The 13,085-nt window shown below is 38.6% G+C and overlaps 1 protein-coding gene across 1 annotated transcript; it reads left to right on the top strand.

Moving 5' to 3' along the window:
* The first annotated feature begins 2,027 nt into the window (after window positions 1-2,027).
* Window positions 2,028-13,064, top strand: c1h6orf89 (chromosome 1 C6orf89 homolog). The gene is made up of 8 exons (XM_033627266.2): window positions 2,028-2,181; window positions 6,191-6,457; window positions 6,579-6,744; window positions 6,856-7,004; window positions 7,655-7,806; window positions 8,038-8,173; window positions 8,301-8,424; window positions 9,629-13,064. The coding sequence occupies exons 2-8, from the start codon at window positions 6,269-6,271 to the stop codon at window positions 9,709-9,711; spliced, it is 999 nt and encodes a 332-aa protein (XP_033483157.1). The 5' UTR covers window positions 2,028-2,181; window positions 6,191-6,268; the 3' UTR covers window positions 9,712-13,064.
* The last annotated feature ends 21 nt before the right edge of the window (window positions 13,065-13,085 follow it).

Genomic DNA, 13,085 nt, shown 5'->3' on the forward strand with positions numbered 1-13,085 from the left:
CTGTGCGTTGTTTTGGTCCTCTTTGAGGCCTTTCTCTGTCCTCTGATTGGTCATGGCTCTGAGTTTATGAAACGTGGGTTCAACCTCCCCTAAAGTAAAACCATGGACTCCACAATCTAAAGTCTACGTTTAAAGGAGCTCCATGTGATAATCAGAGCTTTATGGCAAACAGCTACTGTCTATGTATGAATATAATGGAGAAACAGCATCCTGTGCAGAGAATGAAGTCATGCTACCTGTGTGATGTAATCAGGCCCCCAGGAGCTGTGCCAAGATTTAAAGCCAATTTTTGTTGTGGCCAAACAGTGTAATTACACCGTCACATGATGCCCTTCGGCCCAAAAATACTTACATGGCGAAAGAGATGTCTGTAAAACAGTGGAAAAAGTTTTTTTTTTTAACATCTAACCCCTCTAAATATGACTTGTTTCACTATCTGGTTTTGATCCATTTGGTTTAATAACATTTAGAAAGTCTAGAAGAGCTGCACAGTTGAAACATTTTATCCTCATTGAAGTTAGCAGAGTGCTAAACCTGAAGTAGCTGGCTCGGTCAACAGAAGTCTCAAGTCGCTCTATGGGCCATACAGTGTGGAAGCAAAGCAGAGCATCCAGGTGATTATGCAGTAGCCTCATGTGCAACTTTCATAGGAATGACTGGGCCCGCCTCTAACACTGTATCCACTTCTCTGAATACATCCATGGCTATAATCTTAGCTTCTCTGTTGTGGTAGACAGTTTGAGCGCACATGCATATTAGTGCATCTGAGTCCCATGTGTTAGCTATTACAATTAGTTTCCTCATTAAAGGGCAAATTCATACATGTTATTCATATGGTCTAAGAGAGTCTTAAAATATAAGTTAACAAGAACTCTCTCCCAAGTTCAAAAGCTAGAGTGCTAAAACTCAAATTTGTGATGTCATAGGGTGTAAAATCTGAAGCTGTGAATGGTGAAAGATGTTCTAGATGACACTGAGAGCACCCAGGGGAATGTTCTGAGTACACGGGTACATTTCACATCCGATTCATTTGTAAGTTCATCCATACTGGAAGATTTTTTAAAGACCCTACATATCTCATCTACAGGCCTGGAGACTGCTGCTGAGTTGGAAGAGGACATCTTGACCACGGAGATAGCATCAGCAATCAAGTCTATGCAAATCAAGTCTGCAAATCTCCAGGACCAGATGGTTACCCAATAGACTTCTTTAAAAAAATCCTCAGACCAACTCTCCCCTTCATTACTGTCAGTTTTCAAGGATTCATTTTAATGAAAATCCCCACCTCCAACCATGCACCCAAGAGTTAGTTCTTTAATCCTTAAAAATGACAAGAACCCTTTTGAGTGCAGCTCTTTCCCTCCAAACACAGATGACAAAATCCTTGCTTAAGTGGCACGCCCATCCATCACATCACCTGACAAATTTTATTAAGTGTGTGGGTTCATTTTCTGTTTCAGAACTGAGAACACTACAACAGAATAAGGCTCATTTGGGTATATATATATATATATATATATATATATATATATATATATATATATATATATATATATATATATATAATCAATCAATCAATCAAACAGAGTCCTGTGCATTGTTTATGGAGCAGCTCCACACTATGACTATTGCTTAACCACTAAACCTATGACATCACAAGTTTGAGACGAACTTGTCCGGTTTCTGGTTTTGAGAGAGATTAGCTCATGTTCACAAACATAGACTGAACTTTCCTAAACCATGGGAATAACATATTTGAACTTCTAATCTAGGTGATGTTCCCCTGTAATAATCCCCTGAACGGCCTGTCATGTACACTCCACACCAGCTGGTGGCAGTAATGCGCCAATTCGTAAAACGCTAGGTGAAAATTGTATCCACTATTTAGTATTAAAACAGTAATGAGCTGGGTCAAATGGATCAATTTTCTTTGTTTTTATCAGTCAAACATGATATATTAATAGGATATAATTTCTAAATCGCATTCCGAAACAGAAGTGACGGCAATGAACCGCCGTTGAAACCTAAAAAGAAGACGACGACGAAGAAGAAGAAGTCAGTATCCGGGCTGTTAGTGGTAGCCATGCCACCTAACTAGGAAGCTATAAAAACAAACATTTATTTTCGAAGGTAGCGTGAGAAAGACGAGACCCAGACTACGGCGGTGGATGTCACTGTGAGGTGAGGCTGTCAGTCTGCTGTTGTTTTCTTTAAGCGACGTAAAGTGACGGTGTTAACTGAAGCTAACCGGAACAAGCTAACATGTCAGTGTTGTCGCTGTCAGTTGATCACTGCTGATCCCTGTGCTGGTATGTTACTAAGTTTTAAAGCACACAGCGTTAATGATCACGGAGATTAAATCGTGTCATGGCACTGTGTTTGGCGACGTTACACATGTGTGATTGTTTTAAATGCAGCAGCTGGACTGATGGTATTTATTATGGTATCAGAGGTGGAATGTAAACTAGCTACAGTAGCCTATATTTACTCAGATACTGAACTCAAGGACAGTATTTAGGTGCTTGTTTTTTACTTGAATATTACCATTTATGCCACTGTATTCTTCTACGCTACTCCGTTTGAGAAGGAAGTATTGGACTTCTTACTCCACTACATTTATTTGACAGGTGTAGTTACTTTATACACAGTTCTTACATATTATAGCAGCATTGTAATACTAACATTTATTAACCTAATAGCATGTAAAGTATCTAAATGTGGCGTTGGAAAACTACAAAATGCAAACTTCAAATGCTTTCGGGTGTGTTTGTTCATGATAAAAACAGAATTATATAATATTCTACATTAACATGAGCCATTCTGCATCATTAGCACTTTTGCTTTTGATACTTCTGTACTGTTATTTATTTGTTACCTACTTATAATGTTGCAATTTTAGATTATAGTACTAGTACTTGTACTAAAAGTAAAGGATCTGAGTACTGATAACACTGAAGTTATCTTATATAGTTGTAACTATACTATAGTTGTAACCTAAGAGACTTAGGCGCCCCACGTTGTCTCTACCTGTATACCATACTGTCTCCTCTACCACGTCCACGGTCGCACAAACAAAGGTCGACTGTGTTTAAATCCTCCTATATTATTTAATGTTTGTTGCCATGTTAGCTGTAGTTTTTTACACTAATGCACTACTTGTTTGTACCTGTTTTTGCAAGGTATGAGTCGTCTGAATGCTTCACTCCCACAGATAGTTGCATCATAGCTCCATTCTGTTTCTGTAGTTGCATCATTCATTCTTTTTTGTTTTGCACTGTGAGTCAGGGAAACTCAATTTCCTCTATGTACTGTACTGTACAGTATTGTACTGTATACCAATGGATAATAGGGGTGGAAATCAACAGAGGATCCACGATATATTATCACGATACTTGAGTCACAATACAATGTTATTGCAATTTTCAATATGTTCCGATATGCTGAGTATTGTGATATTGTGATTTATTGCCTTTTTTCGACTGTAAATTATGTCTCCAAATGAAAACTTTGTCAGCATCTGTTTTATCTCATAAGATAAAGTTTTCTGTCTGGACATCTGACTTCAGCCATTTTGTTTTGCAGCAGCACTAAAATGTATATCGTGGATTGAAAAAGCAATTTATTATATTATCTTAGAAGGCTACCTAAAGTTTAATTTGTATTTATAATATTGATAATTTATGTAATAAAAAATTGATACTTGGCACTGTGTGACGATACGATATAGCCACACAAAAATATCACAATACTATGCTAAATCGATTTTTCCCCACTCCAAATGAACATTAATGAAGTCTCTCTTATACAGGGACGCACGATAATATCTGCACGTCATCGATGTTGGCAGATTTTGGCTTTAAAATCAACTATTAGAATCGGCCAACATGCTTTTTCTTATCTTACACAATTAATAAATAAAAGATACATTGAAAAGTTTTGTATTTCATGTCTCCATCTGCTGGTGGGCCATCAGGATAAGAGTATATATGCATAATATGATGTTAATTCCACTACAGAAGAGACTTGATGATCACTAAAATTAGGTAGGAAAAAAAGTGGATATATCGATATCAGTATCAGTATCAGTTGTTATGTATCGGCATGTCAGATATAGGCAAAAAATCCAATATCGTGCATGCCTACTTTTATCTCAAACACTAAACTGATGATTGCAGGGTGTTTTAACAAACATTTAATGCTAATGATCTGGTAAAAACAATATCCACCAAATCCCTACAATGTATATTTGTTTTAGTTATATATTTTGCTTTTTTCCCCAAGTACAGTTAAACTGTAGAGGGAGGTAGGTAGGTAGGTTTATTTTGACAACAATGAAAAAACATACATGAGTAACTGCAGATCAGTTTCATATACATTAATTAAAAATCGTCAAGGATTAAAATACACAATAAAGCCCAAAGGCTTATTTCCATTGTGGTCCTCGATGACAATAAAAGCTGGCAGTTGTGTCAATGACAGGCAAGAGTGGCATAGATAAAAACAAACAACCCCCTTAAAACTTTTTTTATTTTATTTTTTATTTTATTGGAACCAGAAAGCACAGAATCTTCAATTTGTCAGCCATTTCCTAAGATTGAATTTAAAATTTCTTTCATTTGAGATTAATTTGAGAGAAACGGGAAGATCACACCACAGGCAAGCTGCAGTGTATGAAAAGGTATTTTTCCCGAACTTAGTTTTAAATTTCAAGGGTACAAAATTTGTTTGGCTGCCTCTGGTATTGTGAGAGTGTGTAGCTCTCACTGGATTAAAAAGGTCAGCAAGGTAGGGAGGTGCATTTTTAAAAGCTATTTTGTGGGCAATGCTCATTTTAATCTGCACTACCCTTTTTTCCACATTTAAGAAATTAATTGTTTTGAAATGGACTGAATCCAAATGAGTGCGGGGATGCAGCTTCAAAACAACTCTAATTAACTTGTTTTGAGCAGTCTGCAGTTTGTTTTTAAGAGACTGTGCAGTGCCACTATACCAGAAGGTGGTAGCATAGTCAAAATGGCATAGTACTAATGCTCCAGCCAAGGTTTTTAAAGTTGCTGAATCCAGTATATTTGCATTTCTTGCCAGAAATTTTGTTCTGTTGGTAATCTTATTGTGTGCTTTCATGGCCATATCATCTCCTGACAAAATATTATCTATAACACATCCAAGGTAGGGCTGCCACTAATGATTATTTTCATTTTCGACTAATCTGTCGATTATTTCTTCGATTAGTCGACTAATCATTTCATCGAAAAATGTGTTAAAATGTTGAAAAATGACGGTCTGTCTCACCCAAACCCCCAAATTACGTCATCTAATGTCTTGTTTCGTACTCACGCCAAAGGGTTTTAGTTCACTGTCACGGGAGAGTGTGTAAAGCTGCCAATATCTGAACGTAAGAAGCTGCAATAAGAGTATTTTGGGTACTTTTATAGTAGTTGTCTATGAAAAATGACTCAAACCGATTAGTCGACTACTAAAATAGTCACAGATTATTTTAATAGTCGATTAGCCATCGATTAGTTGACTAATCGTGGCAGCCCTAATCCAAGGTAGTAAACTTTTGTTTTTGCCGTAATTACTGACTGCCCAAATTTTACCTCAAAATTGGGTGAAATTCTCAATTTGGGTCTAGTTCCGAAGAGAATGGACTCAGTCTTTCCAAGGTGAAGAGAAAGCCTATTATCGGAGAGCCACCCCGCTACTTTTTGAATCTCCGCGCTTAGTCTATCTTCTACAGTTGCTTTATTCTTATGAGATACCAGCAATGCTGCATCGTCTGCATATAAAAATAAATCACATGCACATGCCGAGTTCAGATCATTAATGTATGCTAAAAACAACAGTGGACCCAAAACACTCCCTTGTGGGACACCACATGTCATAGCCTTTGGGATGGAGGTATCAGTGCATGACTCATACAACAGGTCTGGACCACATGTGAATTCCTTTTGTACAAACATTCTGGCTATCAGTGAATGCCACACATTCTCTTTGATAAATCAAACGTGCTGCTTGAGAACAAACCTGTTTGTATGAGTGGCGTTTAGCACACATTGAGACTCACAGCACTGCAACCATGTTTAGATTGGTTAGAATAATTTAAATAACATCAACACCCCTAAGTCATCTAAGTTACGAAGCTAGCTGGTTTATGAAGTGGCAGCTCATGTTTTGCATGTCTTCTCAGGTGACATCATGCTCCTGGAGCTCACAGCAGCTGAAGATCGACAAGTTTGACCGAGAAGCCACAGTCAGTGCTGCCGTCATGGGAACGACGATGAGCGAGCCGTGTATCTACGACAAACTGTCCGAGAGCATTGACATCCTCCGCCAATCAGGCTACCGCTATGGCATGTCGGAGAGGGAGATCGAGAGGTTCATCAAGCAGGTTCTGGAGACCAACGAGCCCAGGAGAGAACCTCCCCAGTTCCCCATCCTGAGAGCCACCATAAAGGTCAGACCTGCCAACACAAATATTACACAGCTAAGACCTCGGAAGGTTTTTTCATGTTCTCTGTGTGTCCTGAGGAGGGACACAACTCTCAGTGTTGTTAATGTCCATGTTGTCTCTGCAGTTTGTGGTGGCAGTGGGCTTCCTGCTGGTGGTGGTGCTGGCTTTCACCTACCCTCAGAGTGCCACCCAGCTGGGTCTGGTCAACCTGGGCTGCTACAACTGGTCGTCCCCGCTCAGCCACGTCCGCCTGCTGTCCCTGCCCATCGCTAAGAAGTACAACCTGCAAGGTCTGAAGCATGAGGACACACGTGTACACACCAACACGTTTTTTAATGAGAAAGTACTCCATATCTGTTCTAAAGGATTAAAAAAAACATAATTTACTGTGTGTGCTGCAGGTTTCCACGAATGGTGGAGTGCCGGCTCTCTCAGGCAAAATCTGGTCAACTGCTCGGGCTGTGCAGAGATCTCCTCGGTGCTTGAAGTCCCAGAGAGCCTCAGAGGGACGGTGACTCTGAGACGGGGGCCGCAGCTGGTCTTGCTGAAGGTCAGAGTTCAAACCAAACCAGTCTATGTCTCAAATCCAGCATTCTAAGTGTGGCACATGAGATTGTTATAAGTGTGTTGTTTGTTTCACTGCATTTCTTTAGAAAATAAACTTGGTAAGTCTTGGAAGTTACAAAAAAAAATCATCACAGTTGATTATTGTGATCACAGTTTAATTATTACTAGAATTTTCAAATATGTTTGCACTGTTATCAGACGACAGTGACATGATGTTGAGCAGTAGGGCTGCAACTAACTGTTATTCATTGTTGAATAATTTGTTGATTATTTTCTCAGTTAATCGGATCAGTTGATTGGTCTTTAAAATGTCACAAAATGGAAACAAATGTCGATCAGTGTCAAGCCCAAGATGACGTCCTTAAATGTCTCTTTTTCTCTACAGTCCAAATATATTTAGTTAACTGCCATAAAGGAGTGAAGAAACCATTAAATATTAAAATTTTAGAGGCTGGAATCTGATAATTTTGACCCTTTTTTTCTTTAAGAAATACTCAAACTGATTAATCAATCATCAAATCAGTTGCAGATTAATTTAATAGTTCAGGGCCAATCTATTTCTATTAATTGTTGCAGTTCCATTGAGCAGTAATGTGGGAGAAATGTTTTGTTCGTTCACACTGGTGTCTGCAGGGTGGGGAGTCTCTCAGCGTCCAGCGGCAGCAGCTTGAGGAGCTCTACTTGGCCCATTCAGGCTCCATGTCCATCCTGCTGGAGGAAGACGACGGTCTGCAGAACCACAACCTCGGACTCCCCCAAGGACCCGCCAACTTCACACTGCTCTGGTACACATTTCTGTTCAAAGTAGATGTCTCCACTTGTCCACTCGGCTCTGAGGGACTCGGACCTGACCTGCTTTTTAATCACAGTGGGAGAGAGTAGTCTGTGTAAAAGATGTGTGGAAATTTGTCCCTGTCTATATCTCCTGTTAGAGAGACTATGTGGAGTAAATCTTTGATGACATCAGACACGATAGTGACTGGTGATTGTTGGTGTGTGTTATGTTGTCGGTGCAGGAGGTTCAGCTCTGGGACCAGGGAGAAGGTGCTGAGGTGGCTCTTCCCAAAGGCTGAGCTCTGCCCGCTGCTGGACAGTGCTGGGACCATCGTGCAGCGCTGCCTCGTCACCCACAGCACAAACTCCCAGAGTAAGGTAAGTTCACGGTGTCCAAACATCCACACTAAGAGACTTAACAGGAATACAGTATTATTGGTACTGACAGGACTGACCACAAACGAACTCTCAGTCTCTAACTTTGACTCGTGGGTCTGTGTTTCAGGGTGTCGGGGTGTTTGGCTGGTTGGTGGTGGGCGAGGGTTTACCGACCGTCCGAGTTCTGCCTGTTCAGCGCTGTCAGAAACACTGCAGCTCCTTCAACCTGTGGCTGACACCTGGAGACATGGGTAACACCTGCCGCACCTGTTTTTAATATAACACATTTAATGTAACAAAATGAAAACTTCACACTGTACGAATAAACTTTGGTCTTGTGTCACACAATAAAAAAAATCCACTCCGGGCTCTGTAGAAAACAACAGATTACTTTCCACTTCCCAAAGAGTAAATGAGTATATGAATGATGGTAATCATTGTTTTGTGTGCAGTGTGTGTTTGACTTGGAGCCCCTGAAGGTGTTCTTTTTCCTCACAACAATAATTATCTTATGTGCAGTTATTTAGCAAACAATTAGTGAATTACTAACGCTCAAGGATTTTCATACAATTATTACAACATTTTGCACTGCCGCTGAATACATAACATAGTTATTATATTGGTACATTATTTTAAAAAAGGGCTTTACAAAAACAGATATTTAGTAAATTACAGTTGGATTACAACAGCAGACACCTAAGGTCTTTTATACAATTTATAAAGATATTTTGCCCAATAAAATATACAAGTAAAGTCTTAGATAATAAAATAATAAGAATGAAATAAATAAAAATAATAAAAATAGTAAATAATAATATATATATAATAATATAAATAGCATCTAATAAAATAATAAGATAGATAATAAAATAATTAAAATACAATAAAATAAATAGAATGATAAAATAAATAAAAATAAAAAAATAAATAAAAAAATGAAATAATGAATATTAAAATAGATAAATAGCGTCTATAAATTAGCTTCTCTTTAAACTTGGGTGAGAATAGTCACACTGCAGCTATTTGGCTATTTACACTCATCTCTACAACAAGTTTTTATGGATCCTGTAATTTGCTAGTACTTGTCACATTGACACGTTACAGTTAGAAGCAGTTAGGATTAGAACAAAGAGATCATAATTAGGAGAGTACTAGCCAAATGGGGATATTCCCTGAGCTTTTAGTTTCAAGGATGTATAAAGCGGCTGAATGCACAATGTGTATATAAACTTTAGCAGAATAGCTGTATTTGTGTTAATGTTTTTTTCGACAGCCAGGAACACACACCTGGGTGTAAATAGCCACATTGGCTGTTTGCAGTTAGCAGCTGCTTAAACTGTACCTCACAGTCTGTATCTGTTTCCCTAATGTTTAAAATCAAACAGCTGAACGTCACGTGAGGCTGTCTGAACACTCAGCTGATGTTTGTTCCCTCTGACCTTTGACCTTTTGTAGTGTACGCCGACCCTCGGTACTGGCAGATGGAGCTGTTCCCCGGTCAAGGCCAGAACATCATCTGTGACGGATCGGCCTTTTAAACCTTCAGGTGTAGTGAAGTGAAGGAGGACAAAGTTCAGGACGTGCAGATCGGCTGTGAATGTCCAATTTGCGGAGCTCGTCAGCCTTTCTGTGGCCCTGCCACACTGATGCCTTATAACCCTCCGGCCTTTTTTCTGATGCCTCCCTCCGTCCAGTAATCGTCAGAGAAGTGGAAACCACTGCACACGTGACTTCAGTTTGGAATAAAGGGATCCTCCTGCAGGTTTTAAAGGTGGAGGTCAGAGGATGGAGAAGTGACTTTGTGACTTTGTCCTTGTGTAAAACAGCGGAGTCTTTAAGCAGCTCTCAGATGTTCTGGATGTGCTGTGCTTGTGCCATAGCTTCAAGCAGATCTATAGCAATTAAAAGAACAAATAAATTCACGAAGTCACTGGGTGTCTCTCTCTGTCAGAAGGTAGTGAAACACTGTCGAGTACGTCGGTGTCACGCTGGTTCCAGACGTGTGAATCACGGCCCACATCTCTGGTGTTGTGCTCATTTTCAGCAGGGACACCGTCTCTTTTTTGGACCAGAGTCAGTAAAATGTCTTCTAGCTGGGTAAAATGTTTGCAGCTGTACATGTTGACGCAAGTAGAATAACAAGTCTTCGTCAAGCAGCATGTCAAACTTTAAGTTAACCTTCCTCCTTCTTCCCGACTGAAGACAAACAACTTTCAGTGTGATCATCAGGGAACCTGCAGCTGTTATAATTACTGTACACTCACATGGTGCATAATCTACTCGCATTTAATCAATCTTATAACCAAACTAAGTTTAGGATCACAGGGAGCTCCAGTCAGTGAGCACTCACTTCTTTTTGCAGTGCATTCTGGGAACTCTTTAGGAATTTAATGGTGTCTGGACTTGCTGGATGTTCACTACCTCCTGTATTTCTGAGACACACCTGCAGCTTCAACTCTTCTGCTCTTTATCTGGTTCTTTTCTCGATGTTAAAGGGTCAGTTCATCCAACTTACAAAAACAACAATCTTCTGTGCGGTGGTAATTAGAACACACTGTCAGCTAGGGCTGTCGAATCAGATTTGCTTGTTTAATACAAATATTTGAGAATTCTTTTTTTTGTTTTTTACATAAAGTTCTAAAGTTGAGTAAACGTACTCAGTAGGACACTCAGAGTGACAGCGGCATTCATCATAATATAGTAAACAAGCTCGCTGCACTAACAACGGATCGGAAATGTGCATTCATTTTTGGCGACACTCAGTACCAATCAAAGACCATAGACTGTGTCGTAGTTGGTTGGGTAGGGCTGCTACATCATGTCCGCATCTCTCTGTATCAAAGAGTAGTATGAAAGCCAAAAAACAAGAACGACAGCTTGACTTGAAGCCGTCTCCGTCGACCGCGGGGTCTCCGATTGATGATTCGAATCTCCAACTTTCAGGGGACAGCCCTACTGTTAACAGTTCACACTGGAACTTAATTGGAAGTTTTCTGTGACTGTACTAATACTGTTAGTATTTAGGCCTGTACCAAACTTAAACTTTTTTCAGCATGTAAAATAAAATAATATATAAAAATATAAATCACACATTTAACTCATTGAGATTTTACATTAGCCTTACTGTTGACACTGCTACCCAATAATTTACAAAAACAATTGTGACATTCAAAAGTAGCTTTATGTGTATTTATTTTAACGGTGACATTTTAAATACTGCTCACTCTGTGCCAGCTTTTAAATATACAAGCATCAGCTGAGAATTTCGATTTGGCATCAATATAAGGAACTACAGCTGAGTATATTTAACAGCTAAGTTGAAGGTCGGAGACAGACCCTTTAAATGAATATTTCGCAGTTTGGTGAGACATTAATAATCTAAGTTAAAGTTAAACTCAGCAGGAATATATATTGCAAAAATGGAATATAATATTTGTAACTATTTTCGATAGTTTATAATCACCTGAAACTAGAGGAAGAATTCTGTTCTCATACCTTAGAATGAGCAATGAGAATCAAACGCTGGCTCTAGAGAGGGACATTTGCATTTTAGGGTTCGTCACCGTAGTTCTACACACTTGGCACATAGGAACTTCAGTTAGTTGCAATCTACAGCCTCACCACTAGATGTCACTAAATCAGACACACCAGACCTTTTAAAAACTGCAGTCTTTTAATTGTGATTTGATTTTAAAGCCATTCAAAGCTGGAACACATCCTCACTAGGTTAAGAATCTGGCAATGCGATATGAATTACGATACAGGGGTTACAATATTGTGATTTCTGAACAATTACAATTATAATTTCTTAACAAATATAATCATATGCTTAAAAAACAAGCACTTTTTTTTAATATAGTCTGAACAGTGGGATCTGTATTTGTATTTATCACAGTCCCTGTACCATTCAGCATAATAGCACTAATGTTTGTGCCGCCCTGAGCAACGTATTGAACATTTGCCGCTATCAAAAGACAAAATTAAAAGTAAAGCGCTTCAGATTCTTAATGTAAACAAATTAAGAGAATTAAAATTTGTAAACAATAAAAAAATTGGCAGCGTTTTTGAGAATCTGTACATTATCACAAAACATAATATCAGGATACTCAAGTGTATCAATATTTTCTTGCGGACACTGTTTCTGAATAACATGTTGCTCTTTCTTAATTTAACATTTGAGTTTCTTCAGTTCTAAAGTTGTGTTACTTTGCTCGCACGGCATTGATGTGGAAGCAGAAATCCTAGACAAATATCTCAAAACCATATGTGTATCTGACTGGAGAGACGATACTAGAAAGACTGTTTTTGTAATTTGGGTGAAGTGACCCTTTAACAACCAGTTAAACCTCTAACCTACAAAAAGACTTTAGTTATATATTCATTCTTCATGTCGCTTATCTGGATCAGACGAAGCTGCTTCTTTAATTTCAGAGTTGTTATTTATTGTTATGATTGTATGTATATAAGTTCAAGCCATTAATATTTTAATGTGTTGTAATTTTATTAGACTTTGATCATTTGTGATTATCGGTGCCGAGAGCGGACAGTTCACATCAAATCATCTTCAACAGATTCTGTGATTTTTATTTCTTTAAAGCATCCCAAAATCCACAGAGCAGTGGACGATATGTTTTGTGCATAAACAGGGTTTTGATGGGTCGTTTAGAAAGTTGGAATTAGTTTGAACCAGTTTGCCAAAGTTAATGTCAGATCTGAGTTTCAATGTTTGAAACTCCTCCATTTTGTTTGAGCCTCTCAAAAATTCATAATTTCCACACATCACCAGTTGGGGGCGCTTGAGAACAATTTGGAAGTGAAAGTTTTGAAATGTTCGCTTTGCATAGAAATGTCAGTTTTATGGGAAAATTAAAACTTGTCATGTATTTGCTTCCATCTGTGTGGGATTTTTATT

This window comes from Epinephelus lanceolatus, chromosome 1, assembly GCF_041903045.1.
Source record: "Epinephelus lanceolatus isolate andai-2023 chromosome 1, ASM4190304v1, whole genome shotgun sequence".
NCBI lineage: Eukaryota > Metazoa > Chordata > Actinopteri > Perciformes > Serranidae > Epinephelus > Epinephelus lanceolatus.